Source organism: Barbatula barbatula (assembly GCF_947034865.1).
Source record: "Barbatula barbatula genome assembly, chromosome: 8".
Lineage (NCBI taxonomy): Eukaryota > Metazoa > Chordata > Actinopteri > Cypriniformes > Nemacheilidae > Barbatula > Barbatula barbatula.
Window position 1 is genome coordinate 24,562,906 of NC_136771.1, and position 27,500 is coordinate 24,590,405.

The 27,500-nt window shown below is 40.5% G+C and overlaps 4 protein-coding genes across 6 annotated transcripts in view; all 4 read right to left on the reverse strand.

Moving 5' to 3' along the window:
• The window catches only part of LOC306897164 (protein NLRC3-like), a 13,396-nt gene extending 9,516 nt beyond the window's left edge, over positions 1–3,880 (reverse strand). The window contains 6 exon segments of the mRNA XM_079461685.1: positions 1–5; positions 87–1,809; positions 1,812–1,951; positions 2,451–2,564; positions 3,116–3,233; positions 3,834–3,880. The exon segment at positions 1–5 is cut by the window's left edge and continues 169 nt beyond it. Of these exon segments, the coding sequence (XP_079317811.1) occupies positions 1–5; positions 87–1,809; positions 1,812–1,951; positions 2,451–2,564; positions 3,116–3,204 (2,071 nt within the window). The 5' untranslated portion in view covers positions 3,205–3,233; positions 3,834–3,880.
• A 312-nt stretch (positions 3,881–4,192) lies between these two features.
• Positions 4,193–19,440, reverse strand: LOC306897163 (NLR family CARD domain-containing protein 3-like). Its single transcript, XM_079461684.1, has 8 exons — positions 19,315–19,440; positions 18,592–18,709; positions 17,928–18,041; positions 15,563–17,428; positions 15,308–15,481; positions 15,056–15,229; positions 6,622–6,668; positions 4,193–5,386 (listed from the first exon to the last, which is right to left on the reverse strand). Exons 2-8 carry the CDS (start codon positions 18,678–18,680, stop codon positions 4,866–4,868), a joined length of 2,985 nt encoding a protein of 994 aa, XP_079317810.1. The 5' UTR covers positions 18,681–18,709; positions 19,315–19,440; the 3' UTR covers positions 4,193–4,865.
• A 3,290-nt stretch (positions 19,441–22,730) lies between these two features.
• Positions 22,731–25,785, reverse strand: LOC306897210 (uncharacterized protein). Of its 3 annotated transcripts, none has more exons than XM_079461770.1 (3): positions 25,456–25,773; positions 24,933–25,353; positions 22,731–24,638 (listed from the first exon to the last, which is right to left on the reverse strand). In XM_079461770.1, the coding sequence occupies exons 1-3, from the start codon at positions 25,612–25,614 to the stop codon at positions 23,800–23,802; spliced, it is 1,419 nt and encodes a 472-aa protein (XP_079317896.1). In that variant the 5' UTR covers positions 25,615–25,773; the 3' UTR covers positions 22,731–23,799. The 3 variants fall into 3 exon arrangements, with proteins under 3 accessions (XP_079317896.1, XP_079317897.1, XP_079317898.1); XM_079461771.1 differs by having other exon boundaries at positions 23,463–24,638; positions 24,954–25,353; positions 25,456–25,785; XM_079461772.1 differs by having other exon boundaries at positions 23,465–24,638; positions 25,018–25,353; positions 25,456–25,724.
• Positions 25,786–25,793: 8 nt separating this feature from the next.
• LOC306897167 (protein NLRC3-like) overlaps positions 25,794–27,500 on the reverse strand; it is a 13,251-nt gene continuing 11,544 nt past the window's right edge. Inside the window, exon 6 of the mRNA XM_079461691.1 lies at positions 25,794–26,891. Coding sequence (XP_079317817.1) covers positions 26,335–26,891 — 557 coding nt within the window. The 3' untranslated portion in view covers positions 25,794–26,334. The remainder of the gene's footprint in view (positions 26,892–27,500) is intronic.

Sequence of the window (27,500 nt, forward strand, 5' to 3'; positions counted from 1 at the left end):
CAAGTCTGAAAGAAAACAAATCAATTTAGACAAAATGTACTTGACACCTTCCGTCTCTTCACTGTAAACATGAATGTGATGCTCACAGAGCTCTTGTGCAGTTGTTGACAGCTGGTATGAGTCTTCTTCTCCCCTCCTGTGTTGTGTTGTATTTCTTCAGATCAAACTCATCCATCACCTCCTCTGACATCTGAAGCATGTAGGCTATTGCTGAACAGTGAGCGGCAGAGAGTTTCTTCTCTAAGTGTTTGTCTGATCTCACAAACTCCTCGATCTCTCTGGACAGAGTCTGATCTTTCACTTCTAACAGACACAAGAACAGATTGATGGATCTTTCAGCTGACAGACCATCATTACCCTTGATCTTCTCTTTAATGTACTGTGTGGTTTTCTTGATGGTTTGTGATGTGTCCACCGTGTGTGTCAGTAGATCCTTTAAAAGTTTCTGATTGGACTCCAGTGAGATGCCCAGCAGAAATCTCAAGAAAAGATCCAGATGACCAGTTTCACTCTCGAGTGCTTTATCTACGGCACCTTTCAGCATATTCCCTACTGAAGCAAAACGTTTCAGGGTCTCCATCGTTGTGCCAACATGGTAGTAAAACACGTAGAACGCAGCGAGGAACTCTTGAAGACTGAGATGTATGAAGCTGTAGATTTTCCTCTGATGACTGACAGATTCCTCCTTAAAGATCTCAGTACAGATGCCAGAATACAGCGACGCGTCAGTGATGTCGATCCCACACTCTCTCAGATCCTCCTCATAGAACATCACATTGCCCTTCATCAGCTGTTTGAAAGCCACTTCAGCCAGTTTCACAATCACATCTCTGTTGATCTCTGGATCTCTCTCTGGATCAAACTTCTCATTCCTCCTCTTCATCTGAATCAGCAGGAAGTGGATGTACATTTCACTCAGAGTTTTGGGGATTTCTTCAGTGTGATCTTGTGTCAGGATCTTCTGAAGCACAGTGGATGAGATCCAACAGAAGACGGGTATGTGACACATGATGTGGAGGCTTCTCGCTCTTCTGATGTGGGACATGATTCTGCTGAACTGATGCTCTTCGCTGATTCTCTTCCTGAAATATTCCTCCTTCTGAGCGTCGTTGAATCCCTGGATCTCTGTCACACACGTGATGTATTTGGAGGGGATCTGATTGGCTGCTGCTGGTCTGGAGGTGATCCAGATGAGAGCGGAGGGAAGCAGATCTCCTCTCATGAGGTTTGACATCAACACAGCCACTGATGAAGTGTCAGTCACATCAGAAACTTTCTCACTGTCGTTTGAGAACATCAGAGTCATTCTGCTTTCATCCAGACCATCAAAGATGAACACAACTTTACACTCCTCATAAATCTGCGAGTCCACATCATGAAGTTCAGGATGAAAGTCCAGCAGAAGTTTTTGAAGACTGTAGCGATGCTCTTGAATCAAGTTCAGCTCTCGAAACGGAAGCAGGAACATGAAATCTACGTCCTGATTGGCTGTTCCCTCGGCCCAATCCACAATGAACTTGTGCACAGAGACGGTTTTTCCAATTCCAGCGATGCCTTTAGTAAGAACACTCTTGATTTTGTGTCTTTGATGTGATTGAGGTTTAAAGATGTCATTGCAGTAGATTGGAGTGTCTTGTAAGTCTTGTGTTCTTCTGGGCTGTTTCTCCATGTGTAAAACCTCATGTTCTCCATTCACTCCTTCACTCTCTCCCTCTATGATGTACAGATTTGTGTAAATTCTCTTCAGGAGGGTTTGATTCTCTTGTCGTTTGATTCCCTCAAATAAATTCTCATACTTGTTCTTCATGATGTTTTGTGTTTGTCTTTGACTCTCTGCAGGTCTTCAGGCTCCTCTGTGTGCCCAGTGACCGTCTGTAGGTCTAATGTTGTCTTGTTGATGGGCGTCTGACAGGAGGAATCAGTGCAGCTCAGACTAAACTGTATTTTCCCACTGTTGAGAGCATACAAAGAAAAGAATAGTGAGAAAAGTCTCCTTTTCCAAAGGTAAATAATAACGCAGATGATGTGGGCTAATAAAGTAGACTGCCCATAGTAACATACAAAATGTACATAAACACTTGAGTTTACATATTATTATTTTTATATGGTTTTACATGTTCACAGATCACAATGCAATGGCATGATTCAGTCTGGATCCGGTCACTTCATATATGTTCTCTGATCTGATAGCTATCTTAACATGAATAGTCCAGGGGCCGCTTGCATAAACTGCTAACACATGGCGTACTGTTTTCGTCCTTTTTGGTATTTTTAGGACTTACCATCCGGCAATGTTCCCTGAAAGAAAAACAGTGTTTGTGTGTATGTAAAAACAGTGCAGTGGTTATTTAGCACAAGCTCCAGAGTGCGTCTGACAGGGAAAAGCAGTGCAGCCAGTGAACCACACTTCCACATTTTGGATGCCACACATGAACCTCCTCTTATTGTACCTAGGGTCAGAGGTCAATCTTCCATCAGTGAGGTGTAAAGGTTTTTCCATGGACGCATGACTCTTCAGTGACACACAGCTGGGTTCTGGAGATGCTGCTCTGGGTCTTTTCCTTCTGGTGATACCGACAAAGACAATAGCATTTAAGTTGCATTTAAAGACAATTTTACTTAAATGTTCATGATTTGTGATTATGAGTTTTTCAAACTTTCGTTAACTTAAAATTATAGCTACAATAAGTAATGTTTGAAAGCACGGTGGGGGTTGATTTTATATCCCAACGCATGCAGTCATTGACTCACTGTCATTGTATTATTGTTCGTTTACCTCACATTGGCAATGTTACGTTAACTTTCCCGTAGCTCAGTGGTTAGAGTATGGCGCTAAGGTCATGGGTCCTTTAGCAGAACCGTACAGTTTTCTAGCTGAATTTGTGCATTGGGCAATGCAATAATAAAAATTGTTTTCAGAATTCATACATTTTACAAGGGTGGATACGTGTTTATTTAAAACTATTCTGTAATTGTCTAATGTCGTTCTGACTAATGTCTCTAATGTCATTTCACTTTCATGTGTGAGTACCTTTCATTCAACCTGAGGTCAGAGGTCACTGCTTCATCACTGAATGAATATGGAAAGTTTGATAAGGACTTCAGTGACACACACCTGGGTTCTGAAGATGCCTGTCTGGTCATCTTGCTTTGATGAGCATCATCTTCTATCTCTTTAACTTCATTCATCTTGCAGTGACTCATCTTGCAGTCGTGTTGTCTGGATCTAAGACCTATATGTTAAAAGTAAAAAAACAGAAGGAAAACACAAGGGTCATACTCCAACTGATAAAGGTCTTGTATGTACATGTGTCTGATATGAAGATAACAGTTGCAAAACTCAAAAGACCGTAGAGTTGGATTTCAAATCACGTACAATAAATATTCACACAATGAGTGTAAAACTTTTAATTTACTCTCTTGCCTTAAGAAGAGTATAATGTTTGGTGCAAAATGGTTCCCGCTAAACTTGTTAAAGGTATTTATTCGACAAAAATATTTAGCCATAAAGGAAAGAACATCGGGATTATGAGTCACATCTTAAATGCAAAAAAATGCATGAAAACTAGAAGCACACGAGCAGTCCCAATCTGAAGAAAAAGCAGTTTTACATGAATTCTAAATCATATATATTTCATATGTTCCAGACGTTTATATCTGACAGGAAACGAGACGGTTTGCACAAGTCTTGCAGATGTAAAGGCTGAAGTCAAAAACACATCCTGGATGTATGCGCGCTATAACTTTACATGTTTGTGAATTAAACGATAAACATTTGACTAAATACAACTCAAATAAACACGCATACATAGTTTTAAATAGTAAATATCTACCTGTTGGATCAAATCTTCGTTCGGTGAGAATTTCAGATTCTCTTTGATGAAAGAAAGCAACGGAAATGTTAGTTTCCTGTAAAAGGTGTTGAGGAGTCTTCAGTGGTTTTGTGCGAGAGTTACATGCATATAAACCCCACAGTACTCAAAACACAGCTCGCACAATGGGTCCAAGCAAAGTGGTTTTCAAGTGTCCGCTGCAGCTCGGTATACGCAACAACTGAAGATATTAGTATGTTTGTCGTAAGAGATTTCCGGTAATATAGCAAATCAACATGATGATGAAGTTGGTGATGCACATATACTGCCGCACAGTGAGAGTTTGTGAGTAAATATAATCGACACAAGAGCACTTATTGTTGCACATGTTTATTTACATTAAAGGCAAAATAACTGAGATAAGAGCACAGATCTGAAACTTCTTTAAGTCTAAATATTATTTAGTAATCCTGATGTCTTCTGGTCCATATCCTTTACTTAGGAAGGTGTGCGCTATACACTGATTCATGCAACACATTCTATTCAAATGTATATATTTTGCTATTGTTTTGCGGAGAGACACTTTCATAAACTTGTTTTATTATATAATGGTAAATTATATTTCATTTCATTTGCAATTCCATAGCACAACAACAGCGATCAGCGATAATGATAAGCTGCATACTCACAATAAATATGACAAAGTCATCATAAAGATCATAACACAGTCTCCGAGGTTATTAAAGCAGAGAAAAAGCTTGCAAGCCGGATATTTAAACAAACATCAGATGTTTGTACGTCATTTACAAACCTGCATAAATGTCTTTGTTCTGCTGAACACACAGATCTCATCCCTTATTGACACCCACAGTATTTATTTAATAATTATTAATAACTATTATGGCAGTAAAGGGGGGATGAGAGCTGACATTGTTCCAAATATCTTCCCGTGTGTTCAGCATAACAAAGTTTGGACTTTCATTTGTCCGTTTGATATTAAGACAGAGAAAGACAGTATGTGTGATGTTTCTGATTTTACTCACAGGATGTTGTTCAATGTGACACGAGAGTCAACGAGCACTTACAAACTCTTACTCCAGCATATAGAGGCTCTTTAAATGTTGTGTTGAATGTGTGTATGTGTGTGAGTGTGTGTGTGTCAGAGACGCTGTAGAAGGACAGAGCGCCGGCCGGCCAGTCCAGATAAACTCCTACTCGATTAGATGGAGGTGCAGGGCTGTCTTTGTGTTTATTATTGTGCCAAGCGCTGTATCTGTCACCGATACAGTACATAGACCACGACACGTCATTGTAACCAAAGCAGCAGATATTTCCTCCATCCCGACTGATTCCTTTATATGTCATAGCTACAACAGCCCAAACGTCCTTTTCAGCCTCCCAGTAACAGCGTCCGGTGAAACTCTCTTTAGACAGAACCTGCTCATAATCCTTAAATCTCTCTGGATGATCAGGATACGACTGGTCATCTTCAACATGTGTGACCTTTCTGTTCCCATCAGACAGAACCAAACAGACACTCGGCGTGTTTGGATCCAGTGTGACGTCACAGGCGTCTGAACACAAGATTGGAAGGAAATCAAATACAAATACAAGTGGCATTAAAATAGATGTAAAAAACACAGAGTGACTGCAGCAAGAAATAAAAGCAGTTAGTTCACAGAAAAATGAACATTTCCCAGGCGGTCGAGATATCAGTGGCATTTTTTCTATGGTAGAAACAGTAAAGATTTTTTACATACGTATAATGAAATTAACAAAATATTGTCATTGCTTGCTGAACTTTAAGATTTCAAATATTCAAAACCGTTAAGGTCACAATGAAATAAAAACTGACAATATTTGCAATATGGCATGCAAAGTATGAAAATATTCTTCACCTGCTTTGACATCTGCCACAAAATTGGATCCAACAGTTTTACAGCAATATAAAATTGAGTTGTTAACTTTTTAACCCAAAAGCTACGGAAGGGAGAACTGGGAGAACCGGCCTTCCCGGTTGGGTCTGGGTTTGCTGAGTTTTTGTAATTTGTTTATGTGCATCAGAGTATTGTTTCTTGCCCCTTGCTCTGTTGGCTTGCTTAACCTTATATGATATAGTTTCATGATCCTACTACAATCTTACAGACCTCATCTTCAATGCACATTACAATCTTGTTTATGGTATTACTACAAATGCACTATGAATGTTCAACTCCTGTTCTTATATAACTTTTGTTGTAAAGGTCCATCTGCACATGGCACGTCTGATCGGTAACGGTCAATGACTTCTTGAGGAAGGAATGCAAAATATGTGTTCAGAACGTCAGGTGTGCAATGCACATAGGTTCACATGACGCGGCAAACAAAAATCTTGACATGGCGAACCACACACATGATGGGATAAATACATGTTTTGGGGAGCTTCGCATTCCTGCCTCCCCGGAAGAGAAGTTACCGACCCGCCACAGTTTTTGTTTTGAATGATTTCTTTGTAGCTTTACCAGAAAACAATGCTACATTGCAGGAAGCACTATATAATATATAAATATGTCCTGATAAACCGATTTAAAATTTCGTTCATAAGTGAAGTGTCTCTTTTTAATGCCTTTAATCAGACAGTAAAGTGGAGGATAGACAGGAAGTCATTAGGAGACGGTAGGGGAGCGGGATCGGCAAAGGACCGTCGGGAACGGGAATCAGACCCCAGGTCGCCGTGAGCGAGTGAAGTGTCTCTTACACACAATAGTCATTCACAATAGGTTTGCATGTTTAGAATTAACACTAGTTTAAAAAACAAACTAGGACTTACACTTTCTCAATCCTGGTGTGATCCTAAAACGTCCTCCGTGATCCAAACTACAGAGAAACAAATAAATGCATAATGCAGACGATAAATGTTTGATTGACATTTTAAGTTACATTCAATAAAAATCTTGAAACTAGTCCACTGAACAGTTTTATCCTGGTAATCTCACATCAGTTGAGCTAGTCTGCATGTTAGACAGCCAGTGACCCTGAACAGCCTGTTTTTTATTGGACTTCTGTATGCTAGTCTTCACAGAACCCCAAAGTGTGTTTATTTTAACACTGTATCCCATTAAAGCACACAGCTGGCTAAAGAGAGCCGTTTCACACTTTTGCAAAACCCAATTCCTTTGGGTTTTCACGGCATATTGTCTAACGTGGTGAATGTGAGAGTAAGGGTTTGAGCTTGATGCTTTAGGCCAGTGCTTTTCATGGTCGTGCCCCGATTTAACGCTTTTGTGCGCAGCCAAAAAATGAGTCTGCGCAACCGAAGCTTCAGACAGATAATTGCCCTCCATCAATTTGCAGTCATGTTCCTCAATGCATTCACGATCAAGTTTCAAAGGTCGGGATTTCATGGAACCGTTGCACTCACCAGCAGAACCTCTGGTTTATTATCTCTGTGGTGACAGTTGATAGGTGTTATGATTTTTATACTGTACAAACTGTATATTTTATCCCTTCCCCTAAACCTTACCGTCGTAGAAAACTATTAGCGTTTTTCAAAAAATATGCGTTCTGTACAATTTATAAGCATTAAGTAACTTGAATCCCAATAAAGTTTTGCATTCAGGTTTAACGCCCCGAAGGGATATAAACAAGCCAAACACGCACACACACACACACACACACACACACACACACACACACACACACAGGTCAGTATGTGTCCGTATTAGTGTTGTGTGTCATACTTGAGTTTGTTGAGTGTGTAGTTTGGATCATTGAGTCTCTCAGAGAGCATCTGAAGTGACACACACACACACACACACACACACAGGTCAGTATGTGTCAGTATTAGTATTGTGTGTCATACTTGAGTTTGTTGAGTGTGTAGTTTGGATCATTGAGTCTCTCAGAGAGCATCTGAAGTGACACACACACACACACACACACACAGGTCAGTATGTGTCAGTATTAGTGTTGTGTGTCATACTTGAGTTTGTTGAGTGTGTAGTTTGGATCATTGAGTCTCTCAGAGAGCATCTGAAGTGACACACACACACACGCACACACACACACAAACACACACCCACACACACACAGGTCAGTATGTGCCAGTATTAGTGTTGTGTGTCATACTTGAGTTTGTTGAGTGTGTAGTTTGGATCATTGAGTCTCTCAGAGAGCAGCTGAAGTGACACACACACACACACACACGCACACACACACACACAGGTCAGTATGTGCCAGTATTAGTGTTGTGTGTCATACTTGAGTTTGTTGAGTGTGTAGTTTGGATCATTGAGTCTCTCAGAGAGCATCTGAAGTGACACACACACACACACACACACACAGGTCAGCATGTGTCAGTATTAGTGTTGTGTGTCATACTTGAGTTTGTTGAGTGTGTAGTTTGGATCATTGAGTCTCTCAGAGAGCATCTGAAGTGACACACACACACACACACACACACACACACACACACAGGTCAGTATGTGCCAGTATTAGTGTTGTGTGTCATACTTGAGTTTGTTGAGTGTGTAGTTTGGATCATTGAGTCTCTCAGAGAGCATCTGAAGTGACACACACACACACACACACACACACACACACACAGGTCAGTATGTGCCAGTATTAGTGTTGTGTGTCATACTTGAGTTTGTTGAGTGTGTAGTTTGGATCATTGAGTCTCTCAGAGAGCATCTGAAGTGACACACACACACACACACACACACACAGGTCAGTATGTGTCAGTATTAGTGTTGTGTGTCATACTTGAGTTTGTTGAGTGTGTAGTTTGGATCATTGAGTCTCTCAGAGAGCAACTGAAGTGACACACACACACACACACACACACACACACAGGTCAGTATGTGTCAGTATTAGTGTTGTGTGTCATACTTGAGTTTGTTGAGTGTGTAGTTTGGATCATTGAGTCTCTCAGAGAGCATCTGAAGTGACACACACACACACACACACACACACACAGGTCAGTATGTGTCAGTATTAGTGTTGTGTGTCATACTTGAGTTTGTTGAGTGTGTAGTTTGGATCATTGAGTCTCTCAGAGAACATCTGAAGTGACACACACACACAGGTCAGTATGTGTCAGTATTAGTGTTGTGTGTCATACTTGAGTTTGTTGAGTGTGTAGTTTGGATCATTGTGTCTCTCAGAGAGCAGCTGAAGTGACACACACACACACACACACACACACGTCAGTATGTGTAAGTATTAGTGTTGTGTGTCATACTTGAGTTTGTTGAGTGTGTAGTTTGGATCATTGAGTCTCTCAGAGAGCATCTGAAGTGACACACACACACACACACACACACACACACACACACAGGTCAGTATGTGTCAGTATTAGTGTTGTGTGTCATACTTGAGTTCGTTGAGTGTGTAGTTTGGATCATTGAGTCTCTCAGAGAGCATCTGAAGTGACACACACACACACACACACACACACACACAGGTCAGTATGTGTCAGTATTAGTGTTGTGTGTCATACTTGAGTTCGTTGAGTGTGTAGTTTGGATCATTGAGTCTCTCAGAGAGCAGCTGAAGTGACACACACACACACACACACACACACACAGGTCAGTATGTGTCAGTATTAGTGTTGTGTGTCATACTTGAGTTTGTTGAGTGTGTAGTTTGGATCATTGAGTCTCTCAGAGAACATCTGAAGTGACACACACACACACACACACAGGTCAGTGTGTGTCAGTATTAGTGTTGTGTGTCATACTTGAGTTTGTTGAGTGTGTAGTTTGGATCATTGAGTCTCTCAGAGAGCATCTGAAGTGACACACACACACACACACACAGGTCAGTATGTGTCAGTATTAGTGTTGTGTGTCATACTTGAGTTTGTTGAGTGTGTAGTTTGGATCATTGAGTCTCTCAGAGAGCATCTGAAGTGACACACACACACACACACACACACACACAGGTCAGTATGTGTCAGTATTAGTGTTGTGTGTCATACTTGAGTTTGTTGAGTGTGTAGTTTGGATCATTGAGTCTCTCAGAGAGCAGCTGAAGTGACACACACACACACACACACACACACACAGGTCAGTATGTGTCAGTATTAGTGTTGTGTGTCATACTTGAGTTTGTTGGGTGTGTAGTTTGGATCATTGAGTCTCTCAGAGAGCATCTGAAGTGACACACACACACACACACAGGTCAGTATGTGTCATTATTAGTGTTGTGTGTCATACTTGAATTTTTTGAGTGTGTAGTTTGGATCATTGAGTCTCTCAGAGAGCAGCTGAAGTGACACACACACACACACACACACACACACACAGGTCAGTATGTGTCAGTATTAGTGTTGTGTGTCATACTTGAGTTTGTTGAGTGTGTAGTTTGGATCATTGAGTCTCTCAGAGAGCAACTGAAGTGACACACACACACACACACACACACACACACACAGGTCAGTATGTGTCAGTATTAGTGTTGTGTGTCATACTTGAGTTTGTTGAGTGTGTAGTTTGGATCATTGAGTCTCTCAGAGAGCATCTGAAGTGACACACACACACACACCCACACACACACAGGTCAGTATGTGTCAGTATTAGTGTTGTGTGTCATACTTGAGTTTGTTGAGTGTGTAGTTTGGATCATTGAGTCTCTCAGAGAGCATCTGAAGTGACACACACACACACACACACACACACAGGTCAGTATGTGTCAGTATTAGTGTTGTGTGTCATACTTGAGTTTGTTGAGTGTGTAGTTTGGATCATTGAGTGTTTGAGAGAGCAGCTGAAGTGACACACACACACACACACACACACACAGGTCAGTATGTGTCAGTATTAGTGTTGTGTGTCATACTTGAGTTTGTTGAGTGTGTAGTTTGGATCATTGAGTCTCTCAGAGAGCATCTGAAGTGACACACACACACACACACACACACACACACAGGTCATTATGTGTCAGTATTAGTGTTGTGTGTCATACTTGAGTTTGTTGAGTGTGTAGTTTGGATCATTGAGTCTCTCAGAGAGCAGCTGAAGTGACACACACACACACACACACACACACACACACACACACAGGTCAGTATGTGTCAGTATTAGTGTTGTGTGTCATACTTGAGTTTGTTGGGTGTGTAGTTTGGATCATTGAGTCTCTCAGAGAGCAGCTGAAGTGACACACACACACACACACACACAGGTCAGGATGTGTCAGTATTAGTGTTGTGTGTCATACTTGAGTTTGTTGAGTGTGTAGTTTGGATCATTGAGTCTCTCAGAGAGCATCTGAAGTGACACACACACACACACACACACACACACACACACAGGTCAGTATGTGTCAGTATTAGTGTTGTGTGTCATACTTGAGTTTGTTGAGTGTGTAGTTTGGATCATTGAGTCTCTCAGAGAGCAACTGAAGTGACACACACACACACACACACACACACAGGTCAGTATGTGTCAGTATTAGTGTTGTGTGTCATACTTGAGTTTGTTGAGTGTGTAGTTTGAATCATTGAGTCTCTCAGAGAGCAGCTGAAGTGACACACACACACACACACACACAGGTCAGTATGTGTCAGTATTAGTGTTGTGTGTCATACTTGAGTTTGTTGAGTGTGTAGTTTGGATCATTGAGTCTCTCAGAGAGCAACTGAAGTGACACACACACACACACACACACAGGTCAGTATGTGTCAGTATTAGTGTTGTGTGTCATACTTGAGTTTGTTGAGTGTGTAGTTTGAATCATTGAGTCTCTCAGAGAGCAGCTGAAGTGACACACACACACACACACACACAGGTCAGTATGTGTCAGTATTAGTGTTGTGTGTCATACTTGAGTTTGTTGAGTGTGTAGTTTGGATCATTGAGTCTCTCAGAGAGCAACTGAAGTGACACACACACACACACACACACACACAGGTCAGTATGTGTCAGTATTAGTGTTGTGTGTCATACTTGAGTTTGTTGAGTGTGTAGTTTGGATCATTGAGTCTCTCAGAGAGCATCTGAAGTGACACACACACACACACACACACACACAGGTCAGTATGTGTCAGTATTAGTGTTGTGTGTCATACTTGAGTTTGTTGAATGTGTAGTTTGGATCATTGAGTCTCTCAGAGAGCAGCTGAAGTGACACACACACACACACACACACACAGGTCAGTATGTGTCAGTATTAGTGTTGTGTGTCATACTTGAGTTTGTTGGGTGTGTAGTTTGGATCATTGAGTCTCTCAGAGAGCATCTGAAGTGACACACACACACAGGTCAGTATGTGTCATTATTAGTGTTGTGTGTCATACTTGAATTTTTTGAGTGTGTAGTTTGGATCATTGAGTCTCTCAGAGAGCAACTGAAGTGACACACACACACACACACACACACACACACAGGTCAGTATGTGTCAGTATTAGTGTTGTGTGTCATACTTGAGTTTGTTGGGTGTGTAGTTTGGATCATTGAGTCTCTCAGAGAGCATCTGAAGTGACACACACACACACACACACACACACAGGTCAGTATGTGTCATTATTAGTGTTGTGTGTCATACTTGAATTTTTTGAGTGTGTAGTTTGGATCATTGAGTCTCTCAGAGAGCAGCTGAAGTGACACACACACACACACACACACACACACACACACACACAGGTCAGTATGTGTCAGTATTAGTGTTGTGTGTCATACTTGAGTTTGTTGAGTGTGTAGTTTGGATCATTGAGTCTCTCAGAGAGCAGCTGAAGTGACACACACACACACACACACACACACACAGGTCAGTATGTGTCAGTATTAGTGTTGTGTGTCATACTTGAGTTTGTTGAGTGTGTAGTTTGGATCATTGAGTCTCTCAGAGAGCATCTGAAGTGACACACACACACACACACACAGGTCAGTATGTGTCAGTATTAGTGTTGTGTGTCATACTTGAGTTTGTTGAGTGTGTAGTTTGAATCATTGAGTCTCTCAGAGAGCAGCTGAAGTGACACACACACACACACACACACACACACACACACACACACAGGTCAGTATGTGTCAGTATTAGTGTTGTGTGTCATACTTGAGTTTGTTGAGTGTGTCGTTTGGATCATTGATTCTCTCAGAGAGCATCTGAAGTGACACACACACACACACACACACACACACACACAGGTCAGTATGTGTCAGTATTAGTGTTGTGTGTCATACTTGAGTTCGTTGAGTGTGTAGTTTGGATCATTGAGTCTCTCAGAGAGCAGCTGAAGTGACACACACACACACACACACACACACACACAGGTCAGTATGTGTCAGTATTAGTGTTGTGTGTCATACTTGAGTTTGTTGAGTGTGTAGTTTGGATCATTGAGTCTATCAGAGAGCATCTGAAGTGACACACACACACACACACACACAGGTCAGTGTGTGTCAGTATTAGTGTTGTGTGTCATACTTGAGTTTGTTGAGTGTGTAGTTTGGATCATTGAGTCTCTCAGAGAGCAGCTGAAGTGACACACACACACACACACACACACACACACACAGGTCAGTATGTGTCAGTATTAGTGTTGTGTGTCATACTTGAGTTTGTTGAGTGTGTAGTTTGGATCATTGAGTCTCTCAGAGAGCATCTGAAGTGACACACACACACACACACACACACACACACACACAGGTCAGTATGTGTCCGTATTAGTGTTGTGTGTCATACTTGAGTTTGTTGAGTGTGTAGTTTGGATCATTGAGTCTCTCAGAGAGCAACTGAAGTGACACACACACACACACACACACAGGTCAGTATGTGTCAGTATTAGTGTTGTGTGTCATACTTGAGTTTGTTGAGTGTGTAGTTTGGATCATTGAGTCTCTCAGAGAGCATCTGAAGTGACACACACACACACACACACACACACAGGTCAGTATGTGTCAGTATTAGTGTTGTGTGTCATACTTGAGTTTGTTGAATGTGTAGTTTGGATCATTGAGTCTCTCAGAGAGCATCTGAAGTGACACACACACACACACACACACACACACAGGTCAGTATGTGTCAGTATTAGTGTTGTGTGTCATACTTGAGTTTGTTGAATGTGTAGTTTGGATCATTGAGTCTCTCAGATAGCAGCTGAAGTGACACACACACACACACACACACACACAGGTCAGTATGTGTCAGTATTAGTGTTGTGTGTCATACTTGAGTTTGTTGAGTGTGTAGTTTGGATCATTGAGTCTCTCAGAGAGCAACTGAAGTGACACACACACACACACACACACACACAGGTCAGTATGTGTCAGTATTAGTGTTGTGTGTCATACTTGAGTTTGTTGGGTGTGTAGTTTGGATCATTGAGTCTCTCAGAGAGCATCTGAAGTGACACACACACACAGGTCAGTGTGTGTCATTATTAGTGTTGTGTGTCATATTTGAATTTTTTGAGTGTGTAGTTTGGATCATTGAGTCTCTCAGAGAGCAGCTGAAGTGACACACACACACACACACACACACACACAGGTCAGTATGTGTCAGTATTAGTGTTGTGTGTCATACTTGAGTTTGTTGAGTGTGTAGTTTGGATCATTGAGTCTCTCAGAGAGCAGCTGAAGTGACACACACACACACACACACACACACACAGGTCAGTATGTGTCAGTATTAGTGTTGTGTGTCATACTTGAGTTTGTTGAGTGTGTAGTTTGGATCATTGAGTCTCTCAGAGAGCATCTGAAGTGACACACACACACACACACACACACACACAGGTCAGTATGTGTCAGTATTAGTGTTGTGTGTCATACTTGAGTTTGTTGAGTGTGTAGTTTGGATCATTGAGTCTATCAGAGAGCATCTGAAGTGACACACACACACACACACACACACACAGGTCAGTATGTGTCAGTATTAGTGTTGTGTGTCATACTTGAGTTTGTTGAGTGTGTAGTTTGGATCATTGAGTCTCTCAGAGAGCAGCTGAAGTGACACACACACACACACACACACACACACAGGTCAGTATGTGTCAGTATTAGTGTTGTGTGTCATACTTGAGTTTGTTGAGTGTGTAGTTTGGATCATTGAGTCTCTCAGAGAGCATCTGAAGTGACACACACACACACACACACACACAGGTCAGTATGTGTCCGTATTAGTGTTGTGTGTCATACTTGAGTTTGTTGAGTGTGTAGTTTGGATCATTGAGTCTCTCAGAGAGCAACTGAAGTGACACACACACACACACACACACACACACACAGGTCAGTATGTGTCAGTATTAGTGTTGTGTGTCATACTTGAGTTTGTTGAGTGTGTAGTTTGGATCATTGAGTCTCTCAGAGAGCATCTGAAGTGCTGAGTGTTGTGGGTGATTGTAACTCAGGTCGAGTTCTCTCAGGTGTGACGGGTTTGAACTCAGAGCTGAAGCCAAATAACAACATCCTTCATCTGTCACCATACAACCTGATAACCTACAGAAGATAAACAACATGTTTTAATATTATTCATGACACATTTACTTTGTGATATCAGTATATGGAGAGCATCACCTCAGTATCTCTAGATGACAGTTGTGACTCTTGAGAGCATCAGAGATCAGCTTCACTCCTGAATCCTGAAGATCATTGTTACTCACATCAAGCTCTCTCAGAGGAGAATCTGAAGACTGAAGAGCTGAAGAGATGATTCTACACGACTCAACTGTGAGATTACAGTCAGCAAGTCTGAAAGAAAACAAAACAATTTAGACAAAATGTACTTGACACCTTCCGTCTCTTCACTGTAAACATGAATGTGATGCTCACAGAGCTCTTGTGCAGTTGTTGACAGCTGGTATGAGTCTTCTTCTCCCCTCCTGTGTTGTGTTGTATTTCTTCAGATCAAACTCATCCATCACCTCCTCTGACATCTGAAGCATGTAGGCTATTGCTGAACAGTGAGCAGCAGAGAGTTTCTTCTCTGAGTGTTTGTCTGATCTCACAAACTTCTCGATCTCTCTGGACAGAGTCTGATCTTTCACTTCAAACAGACACAAGAACAGATTGATGGATCTTTCAGCTGACAGACCATCATTACTCTTGATCTTCTCTTTAATGTACTGTGTGGTTTTCTTGATGGTTTGTGATGTGTCCACCGTGTGTGTCAGTAGATCCTTTAAAAGTTTCTGATTGGACTCCAGTGAGATGCCCAGCAGAAATCTCAAGAAAAGATCCAGATGACCAGTTTCACTCTCGAGTGCTTTATCTACTGCACCTTTCAGCATATTCCCTACTGAAGCAAAATGTTTCAGGGTCTCCATCGTTGTGCCAACATGGTAGTAAAACACGTAGAACGCAGCGAGGAACTCTTGAAAGCTGAGATGTATGAAGCTGTAGATTTTCCTCTGATGACTGACAGATTCCTCCTTAAAGATCTCAGTACAGATGCCAGAATACAGCGACGCGTCAGTGATGTCGATCCCACACTCTCTCAGATCCTCCTCATAGAACATCACATTGCCCTTCATCAGCTGTTTGAAAGCCACTTCAGCCAGTTTCACAATCACATCTCTGTTGATCTCTGGATCTCTCTCTGGATCAAACTTCTCATTCCTCCTCTTCATCTGAATCAGCAGGAAGTGGATGTACATTTCACTCAGAGTTTTGGGGATTTCTTCAGTGTGAGCTTGTGTCGGGATCTTCTGAAGCACAGTGGATGAGATCCAACAGAAGACGGGTATGTGACACATGATGTGGAGGCTTCTCGCTCTTCTAATGTGGGACATGATTCTGCTGAACTGATGCTCGTCGCTGATCCTCTTCCTGAAATATTCCTCCTTCTGAGCGTCGTTGAATCCCTGGATCTCTGTCACACACGTGATGTATTTGGAGGGGATCTGATTGGCTGCTGCTGGTCTGGAGGTGATCCAGATGAGAGCGGAGGGAAGCAGATCTCCTCTCATGAGGTTTGACATCAACACAGCCACTGATGAAGTGTCAGTCACATCAGAAACTTTCTCACTGTCGTTTGAGAACATCAGAGTCATTCTGCTTTCATCCAGACCATCAAAGATGAACACAACTTTACACTCCTCATAAATCTGAGAGTCCACATCATGAAGTTCAGGATGAAAGTCCAGCAGAAGTTTGTGAAGACTGTAGCGATGCTCTTGAATCAAGTTCATCTCTCGAAACGGAAGCAGGAACATGAAATCTACGTCCTGATTGGCTGTTCCCTCGGCCCAATCCACAATGAACTTGTGCACAGAGACGGTTTTTCCAATTCCAGCGATGCCTTTAGTAAGAACACTCTTGATTTTGTGTCTTTGATGTGATTGAGGTTTAAAGATGTCATTGCAGTAGATTGGAGTGTCTTGTAAGTCTTGTGTTCTTCTGGGCTGTTTCTCCATGTGTAAAACCTCATGTTCTTCATTCACTCCTTCACTCTCTCCCTCTATGATGTACAGCTGTGTGTAAATTGTCTTCAGGAGGGTTTGATTCTCTTGTGCTTTGATTCCCTCAAATAAATTCTCATACTTGTTCTTCATGATGGTTTTGTGTTTGTCTTTGACTCTCTGCAGGTCTTCAGGGTCCTCTGTGTTCCCAGTGACCGTCTGTAGGTCTAATGTTGTCTTGTTGATGGGCGTCTTACAGGAGGAATCAGTGCAGCTCAGACTAAACTGTATTTTCCCACTGTTGAGAGCATACAAAGAAAAGGATAGTGAGAAAAGTCTCCTTTTCCAAAGGTAAATAATAAAGTAGATGATGTGGGCTAATAAAGTAGACTGCCCATAGTAACATACAAAATGTACATAAACACTTGAGTTTACATATTATTATTTTCATATGGTTTTACATGTTCACAGATCACAATGCAATGGCATGATTCAGTCTGGATCCGGTCACTTCATATATGTTCTCTGATCTGATAGCTATCTTAACATGAAAAGTCCAGGGGCCGCTTGCATAAACTGCTTACACATGGCGTACTGTTTTCGTCCTTTTTGGTATTTTTAGGACTTACCATCCGGCAATGTTCCCTGAAAGAAAAACAGTGTTTGTGTGTATGTAAAAACAGTGCAGTGGTTATTTAGCACAAGCTCCAGAGTGCGTCTGACAGGGAAAAGCAGTGCAGCCAGTGAACCACACTTCCACATTTTGGATGCCACACATGAACCTCCTCTTACTGTACCTAGGGTCAGAGGTCAATCTTCCATCAGTGAGGTGTAAAGGTTTTTCCATGGACGCATGACTCTTCAGTGACACACAGCTGGGTTCTGGAGATGCTGCTCTGGGTCTTTTCCTTCTGGTGATACCGACAAAGACAATAGCATTTAAGTTGCATTTAAAGACAATTTTACTTAAATGTTCATGATTTGTGATTATGAGTTTTTCAAACTTTCGTTAACTTAAAATTATAGCTACAATAAGTAATGTTTGAAAGCACGGTGGGTGTTGATTTTATATCCCAACGCATGCAGTCATTGACTCACTGTCATTGTATTATTGTTCGTTTACCTCACATTGGCAATGTTACTTTAACTTTCCCGTAGCTCAGTGGTTAGAGTATGGCGCTAAGGTCATGGGTCCTTTAGCAGAACCGTACAGTTTTCTAGCTGAATTTGTGCATTGGGCAATGCAATAATAAAAATTATTTCAGAATTCATACATTTTACAAGGGTGGATCCGTGTTTATTTAAAACTATTCTGTAATTGTCTAATGTCGTTCTGACTAATGTCTCTAATGTCATTTCACTTTCATGTGTGAGTACCTTTCATTCAACCTGAGGTCAGAGGTCACTGCTTCATCACTGAATGAATATGGAAAGTTTGATAAGGACTTCAGTGACACACACCTGGGTTCTGAAGATGCCGGTCTGGTCATCTTGCTTTGATGAGCATCATCTTCTATCTCTTTAACTTCATTCATCTTGCAGTAACTCATCTTGCAGTCGTGTTGTCTGGATCTAAGACCTATATGTTAAAAGTAAAAAAACAGAAGGAAAACACAAGGGTCATACTCCAACTGATAAAGGTCTTGTATGTACATGTGTCTGATATGAAGATAACAGTTGCAAAACTCAAAAGACCGTAGAGTTGGATTTCAAATCACGTACAATAAATATTCACACAATTATTGTAAAACTTTTAATTTACTCTCTTGCCTTAAGAAGAGTATAATGTTTGGTGCAAAATGGTTCCCGCTAAACTTGTTAAAGGTATTTATTCGACAAAAATATTTAGCCATAAAGGAAAGAACATCGGGATTATGAGTCACATCTTAAATGCAAAAAAATGCATGAAAACTAGAAGCACACGAGCAGTCCCAATCTGAAGAAAAAGCAGTTTTACATGAATTCTAAATCATATATATTTCATATGTTCCAGACGTTTATATCTGACAGGAAACGAGACGGTTTGCACAAGTCTTGCAGATGTAAAGGCTGAAGTCAAAAACACATCCTGGATGTATGCGCGCTATAACTTTACGTGTTTGTGAATTAAACGATAAACATTTGACTAAATACAACTCAAATAAACACGCATACATAGTTTTAAATAGTATAACAAATATCTACCTGTTGGATCAAATCTTCGTTCGGTGAGAATTTCAGATTCTCTTTGATGAAAGAAAGCAACGGAAATGTTAGTTTCCAGGAAACGGTGCGCAGGCGTTGACAGAAGTCTTCAGTGGTTTTGTACGTGAGTGAATCAAATGCTCAGCAACATGTCTATAAAGCACAGAACTCAAAACACAGCTCGCAATGGGTCCCAGCAAAGTGTGTCCGCTACAGCTCGGTATACAAAGATTTGAAGATATTAGTAGACATGTTGGTCGTAAGAGCTTTCTGGTAACAATATAGCAAATGATAAAGAAGTTGGTGATGCACATATACTGCCACACAGTGAGAGTTTGTGAGTAAATATAATCGACACAAGAGCACTTATTGTTGCACATGTTTATTACATTAAAGGCAAAATAACTGAGATAAGAGCACAGATCAGAAACTTCTTTAAGTCTAAATATTATTTAGTAATCCTGATGTCTTCTGGTCTATATCCTTTCCTTGGGAAGGTGTGCGCTATACACTGATTCATGCAACACATTCTATTCAAATGTATATATTTTGCTATTGTTTTGCGGAGAGACACTTTCATAAACTTGTTTTATTATATAATGTTAAATTATATTTCATTTCATTTGCAATTCCATAGCACAACAACAGCGATCAGCGATAATGATAAGCTGCATACTCACAATAAATATGACAAAGTCATCATAAAGATCATAACACAGTCTCCGAGGTTATTAAAGCAGAGAAAAAGCTTGCAAGCCGGATATTTAAACAAACATCAGATGTTTGTACGTCATTTACAAACCTGCATAAATGTCTTTGTTCTGCTGAACACACAGATCTCATCCCCCATTGACACCCACAGTATTTATTTAATAATTATTAATAACTATTATGGGGGATGAGATCTCACATTGTTCCAAATATCTTCCCGTGTGTTCAGCATAACAAAGTTTGGACTTTAATTTGTCCGTTTGATATTAAGACAGAGAAAGACAGTATGTGTGATGTTTCGTTTTTTTCTCACAGGATGTTGTTCAATGTGACACGAGAGACAACGAGCACTTACAAACTCTTACTCCAGCATATAGAGGCTCTTTAAATGTTGTGTTGAATGTGTGTATGTGTGTGAGTGTGTGTGTGTCAGAGACGCTGTAGAAGGACAGAGCGCCGGCCGGCCAGTCCAGATAAACTCCTACTCGATTAGATGGAGGTGCAGGGCTGTCTTTGTGTTTATTATTGTGCCAAGCGCTGTATCTGTCACCGATACAGTACATAGACCACGACACGTCATTGTAACCAAAGCAGCAGATATTTCCTCCATCCCGACTGATTCCTTTATATGTCATAGCTACAACAGCCCACACGTCCCTTTCAGCCTCCCAGTAACAGCGTCCGGTGAAACTCTCTTTAGACAGAACCTGCTCATAATCCTTAAATCTCTCTGGATGATCAGGATACGACTGGTTATCATCAACATGTGTGACCTTTCTGTTCCCATCAGACAGAACCAAACAGACACTCGGTGTGTTTGGATCCAGTGTGACGTCACAAGCGTCTGAACACAAGATTGGAAGGAAATCAAATACAAATACAAGTGGCATTAAAATAGATGTAAAAAACACAGAGTGACTGCAGCAAGAAATAAAAGCAGTTAGTTCACAGAAAAATGAACATTTCCCAGGCGGTCGAGATATCAGTGGCATTTTTTCTATGGTAGAAACAGTAAAGATTTTTTACATACGTATAATGAAATTAACAAAATATTGTCATTGCTTGCTGAACTTTAAGATTTCAAATATTCAAAACCGTTAAGGTCACAATGAAATAAAAACGGACAATATTTGCAATATGGCATGCAAAGACGATGGTGTTGAAAATATTCTTCACCTGCTTTGACATCTGCCACAAAATTGGATCCAACAGTTTTAAAGCAATATAAAATGGAGTTGTTAACTTTTTAACCCAAAAGCTACGGAAGGGAGAACTGGGAGAACCGGCCTTCCCGGTTGGGTCTGGGTTTGCTGAGTTTTTGTAATTTGTTTATGTGCATCAGAGTATTGTTTCTTGCCCCTTGCTCTGTTGGCTTGCTTAACCTTATATGATATAGTTTCATGATCCTACTACAATCTTACAGACCTCATCTTCAATGCACGTTACAATCTTGTTTATGGTATTACTACAAATGCACTATGAATGTTCAACTCCTGTTCTTATATAACTTTTGTTGTAAAGGTCCATCTGCACATGGCACGTCTGATCGGTAACGGTCAATGACTTCTTGAGGAAGGAATGCAAAATATGTGTTCAGAACGTCAGGTGTGCAATGCACATAGGTTCACATGACGGGAAAACAAAAATCTTGACATGGCGAACCACACACATGATGGGATAAATACATGTTTTGGGGAGCTTCGCATTCCTGCCTCCCCGGAAGAGAAGTTACCGACCCGCCACAGTTTTTGTTTTGAATGATTTCTTTGTAGCTTTACCAGAAAACAATGCTACATTGCAGGAAGCACTATATAATATATAAATATGTCCTGATAAACCGATTTAAAATTTCGTTCATAAGTGAAGTGTCTCTTTTTAATGCCTTTAATCAGACAGTAAAGTGGAGGATAGACAGGAAGTCATTAGGAGACGGTAAGGGAGCGGGATCGGCAAAGGACCGTCGGGAACGGGAATCAAACTCCAGGTCGCCGTGAGCGAGTGAAGTGTCTCTTACACACAATAGTCATTCACAATAGGTTTGCATGTTTAGAATTTTTGATTGACATTTTAAGTTACATTCAATAAAAATCTTGAAACTAGCTGAACAGTTTTATCCTGGTAATCTCACATCAGTTGAGCTAGTCTGCATGTTAGACAGCCAGTGACCCTGAACAGCCTGTTTTTTATTGGACTTCTGTATGCTAGTCTTCACAGAACCCCAAAGTGTGTTTATTTTAACACTGTATCCCATTAAAGAATACACAGTTCACAAGTTTGCCTACCCATTCGGTCTTAATAGTTAAGTAAATAAAAGAGGTCGTGCGTTATTGTGAACACAACTTAAATCTATTGAATACGTGATTCAGTGTTTATTATACCCAGTGAGGAAACAAGTTTCCCTGAGCAATACAATTCTCACTTTGCTGTCAATAATGAATGCCAAGACAGTGCAAAGCTATACACACACATACAATGTAAGAAACATAGAAAACTGAAACATAGACTATGTATATGATATCTATATATGTGAATGTACAGTAGTCATTTATGTATTTAAATTGAGTGTAACTACATGATAACAATAGCAGCTGTAAAAGTAAAGGTCTTTGCACATACAGTCCGAAATCAACGTTCATTTTTTCATATTTGGCGGTCGTTTGTACGGTGTCTCCAGCTAGCTACCTGCTAATAGCTTTGGGGAAGATGAGTTCCTCAATCTGGAAATCCTGCATATAACACAGGTAGTTCTAGGAAATGCATAAGGACGTGTTTTTATCACTGTTCTTCAACCTCCTCAGGTATTTTCATGATAATAAAGAATATTTATAACGATCATGTTTTTAAATGACTCAAACTCGCACTGCTGATCGATCGAGCAGCATTTCCTACTGATCCTAGAGCCGTGCTTCACAGACAGCTACACATAAATAAAAGAATCGATACCTTCGCAGCCAGCTCGATTTCAGCAGGATTCAGTGGTAACCGCGATTTATCGTGCACATGTCTAGTTTTTATAAGATTTAAAATGGTGTCCTGATCTTGAAATACTGAATGACTTCTTACAAACTGCATATTGTTGCTTATTTCAAACTAAATTTAATATAATTTAAAGAAATAAGAGTGTCCTCTCAATATAAAGCACATTAAACCAGTGTCGAGTGGAAACGTGTCACAGTAATATTATTACTTTTCTCAGTAACTACAGTAAAATAAAAAACAAGATATAGTCATCAAAATAACACAGAAATCTACCCAAGCGCGTATTTGACCATGACATGTAAACATTGAGTCAAAGCTTCAGGTTTAATCTGTTTGAAGAGGGTTATGACTTCCCAGAAACTTCTTCAATTGACTAAAATGCTGGTGACTGGACTCTGCTAACAGTTGCTTTACATCCGTTCTAAAGTCTCAAATCAACATCATACAAGTTTAAACAAAAGAGAGCATTAAGGATTTATTTTCAATCTGCTTCACAAACCGGTATGACTTAGTATCTTCTTCAGAACACAACAGAAGATATTGTGAAGAACGTTGATAATCACTGGAAAACTCTGAACTCCATTAACTTCAAATGTATGAAAACAAAATCAATGTGACATTTCTCAAAAAGTCTGCTGTTGTCTTCCACTGAAGAAAGACTCACATACAGGTTTACAAACACACAAGGAGAATAAATGATTACAGAATTTAGATTTCAGTGCGAACTGTCCATTTTAAAGTGATATTGACCCCAACACTCACTGCAAGCACTCAGACTTCTAACGGATTGAGACACTATGATGATTTCAGTGCAGTTTGTTCTTCAGCATGTTTCTTCTGATGAATCTTAAAATGTCTTATATAAGCAAATCTCTCTCCACAGATGGAGCAGAAAAAAAGTTTCTCTCCAGTGTGAACTCTCTGATGGATCCTAAGGGCGTCTGATCGAGCAAACGTCTTGTCACACCGAGAACATTTATATTGTCTTTCTCCTGTGTGAGTTCTCTGATGCATTAGTAAGTTAGGTTGTTGAGTGAAACTCTTCCCACAAACACTGCAGTGATACGGTTTCTCTCCAGTGTGAATTCTCTCATGGCGTATCACACTACCTTTATGATGGAATCTTTTATCACAGTGTGAACACTGATGGAGTTTCTCCTGGGAGTGAGTTCTTATGTGGTCCTGTAGATATTTTGACTGCTTAAAGGCTTGTCCACATTCACTGCACTGATACGGTCTCTCATCGGTGTGTACACACATGTGTCTCTTCAGATGGGCTTTGTGGTTGAATCTCCACTCACAGTGAGGACACGCGTACGGTTTTTCTCCCGTGTGAATTCGCTGATGAGCAACAAGATATTGTTTCTTTCTGAAATATTTGTCGCATTCCCTGCAGTGGAAAGGTTTTTCTCCAGTGTGTGACCTCATGTGAGCGTTCAGACGAGAAGAGAAAACAAAACTCTTTTCACACTGCTCACAGGGAAAGTGTTTCTCGTCGCTGTGCTCTTGTAAGACTTTCTGTTCTGTGAGCCTCCTCTCATGTCCCTCTGTGATGCAGGAAAGATTTTGTGCTGTCAGTCGCTGTTTTGATGTAGAGGCCGTTTCTCCATCACAACATGAATCACCGCTCTCATCTGAAACAAACACAACATTTTCATTTATGCATTTGACAGACGCTTTTATCCAAAGCCACTTACATTGAAATTATCAGATACATTTTGTTTCTAAGTATCTGCAATCCCCTGGGATAAAACCCACGACCTTGGCATTGTTAGCGCCGTGCTCTAACCACTGAACTACAGGAAATCATATACAAGTGTTGACTAAGAATGAGAAACTGTATTGTACTTTTCACAAGTAACCAGAAAAAAACTTTATATGAAACAGCAAACAGTGACATATTATAAAAAACAACAGAAGAAACATACCTGAGGGTAAAAAGTCATCACCTTCATCAGTTTGATCTTCATCCGATTTGGGCTCTTTTTTTATATCCAGGTTCTCACCACTCACCAGTTTGACCGAAGGAACAAAATCCTCATGATTCTCATCTTCTTCCTCAGTGTGATGTTCTTCTTCCTTCACTGTGGTTTGTGTTTTGATGTCCATCAGTTTCCTGCAGTCCATCAGTCTGACCGAACACATGTTCAGTGGTCTGGTGTTCAGGATCTGCTGTTCTCCAGCGTTACAGACAGAATCCAGAGACTCTGTGGAGGTTTGATCAGTAGATTCATCCTGATTCAAGGTGTGATTACTGTCACACACAGTGTCCTGAGCGTCTGTGGGGTTTGTGTCAGTATAACAGAGTAAAGTGAGGCTGAGCTCGGAGTCCTGTGTGTGTCTGGATTTCTGTTCAGAGAGGAAATATATTGACATAAAGCTCTAAAGTGTCACAGTGACATTAAAGTAGAAACATTTAAAAACAGTCAATGATGTTGAATGTGTCCAAACCTCTGTGTTGAGTTCATGTCCTCTTGTCCTCAGCTTTTCCTCCAGTAACTTCACCTCTTTCTTCAGCTGACAGATTTCTGTGATGAAATCATCAATATCCAGCATGGACACATCAGTTCCTACTGATTTACAGCACATCTGTGACGTCATCGTCAACATCTACACACACACAACACTCTGTTTACACTCATGAAAACACTAAAGAGAGAAAATCAAAGTGATGTAAACACGCAGCGCTCGATGTTTGTCTTTCTTTCTTTCTTTAGTGTGTTTATCGGCGGACTGAAGAGCTGCAGAGCGACTCCTGCTGGACTGGAGAGAGAAACACACTCAACACTGGTGTCATCTCTTCATTTATTGTGATCATCACTACGAAAATTAACTGGTTCGTTTGATACAGTTTACATAAAAATGGTAATTCATGGCATATCTTTTTTTATTTTGGGGTGGAACATCCCTTTAAAGTCCCAATGAAATAAAAAATGACAAATCCAATTTCTTCATGATTTTTTTGCAGTGTTTCTGATAAGCAGCTTACGCGGCGTCTGGGTCATAGAGGATCTTGAAAGATTCCTGTTCTGGTACGGGAGCAGAATTATGATCAATTGCACTGTTGTAAAATAATTGAAGGTGGTTGAAATGAAATGTGGAGAGATTTATTAGATGTGGTGTGTGTTTGGAAATAAAAGATGCTTAACTTTGTCTATAACTATAATATGCATTTCAATATTTCTTAGACAAATTACAGACAGAATAATAATACAAAATCCGAATTTATTGACTTTATTTGATTGATATTAACTTGCTTACACTTCATTTCAGAATCACCTCTGACCTCGCTGGAAAACCAAAACATTGTGATTTTGTTCATGTAAAGCTTCAGATGTTCATCACAGTAGGTTGTTCAATTTGCCACAGAAACACGGATGATTTAGGAAATAATCTAAATCCAGCATACAGAGGTTGAGTGAATGTTGTGTTGTATGTGTGTAAGTGTGTGAGTGTGTGTGTGTCAGAGACGCTGTAGAAGGACAGAGCGCCGGCCGGCTGGTCCAGATACACCGCTACTCTATTAGATTGAGGTGAAGGAGCAGTTATGTAAATGTTTTTATTATTGTGCCACACACTGAATATATCAGCTGTACAGAAGAGACTCCAGGAGTTTTCATTCCATCCGAATCGGCAGTCGTCTCCTCCTCCTTTCCTGCCGATTCCTTTATATGTCACAGATACATCAGCATATCCCGTCCAGTCCACCTCCCAGTAACAGCGTCCGGTCAGACTCTCTCGACACAGAATCTGCTCAAAGTGCTCAAATCTCTCCGGATGATCGGGATACGACTGTGGGTCTTTAACATACATGATCTTCCTGTTCTCTTCAGACCGAACCAGACGAACGTTGGCCGTGTTTGGATCCAGTGTGAGATCACAGACATCTGGACACAAGATTTCGACAATATGAAATATATTGATGATGACGAGTGGTATGAAGCAGAGGCACAGGATGAAAACAGAAAAGTGAGGGACCATTGTCGCAAAAACTTTTTTTGGAGATAAGAAACAGATACGTCTTTACCAGGCTGGTGTCAAGCACGTTCAAACATTATGCTAGCATGTTTTATTATGATTCGTACAAATGATGTAAGAACAAATGCACAACAAACTTCATAATGAGACAACTTTACGTACTGCTAAATTTTGACACGTCCCCTCCCAAAAAAAAATGATATATCAAATTAGATAAGATAGCAAAGATAACTGTTGAATAACTGTTAAAAAAGTTCACTTGAAAGTAATTTGGACTTCATTGACTGCCACAGTAGGAAAGATTAAATGGCAGTCAAAGGTTCTCCAGAACTGCTTGTCAAAATATCTCACCGTGTTCAACAGAACAACAAAATATGCAATATTACTATGGTAGTGGATGAGGTTACAGAACATCCAAAACATTCCTACAAATATCTTTCTTTGTGTTTAACAGAACAAAGACATTTATACAGGTTTGAAAAAAAACCTGAGGGTGAGTAAATGATGACAGAATTGCT

Bases quoted from the DNA above. Each gene is read 5' to 3' on its own strand.
- LOC306897210 (XM_079461770.1), bottom strand. From the start codon at position 25,614: ATGTTGACGATGACGTCACAGATGTGCTGTAAATCAGTAGGAACTGAT. The intron at 25,354-25,455 runs GTTTGGACACAT...CTCTCTGAACAG, and splicing joins GACATGAACTCAACACAGAG to AAATCCAGACACACACAGGA. The intron at 24,639-24,932 runs GTATGTTTCTTC...TGTTTGTTTCAG, and splicing joins TGATGACTTTTTACCCTCAG to ATGAGAGCGGTGATTCATGT.
- LOC306897163 (XM_079461684.1), bottom strand. From the start codon at position 18,680: ATGAGTTACTGCAAGATGAATGAAGTTAAAGAGATAGAAGATGATGCT. The intron at 18,042-18,591 runs GTGTGTGTCACT...CGGTATCACCAG, and splicing joins CCGGCATCTTCAGAACCCAG to AAGGAAAAGACCCAGAGCAG. The intron at 5,387-6,621 runs GTAAGTCCTAGT...TCTTGTGTTCAG, and splicing joins CACACCAGGATTGAGAAAGT to ACGCCTGTGACGTCACACTG.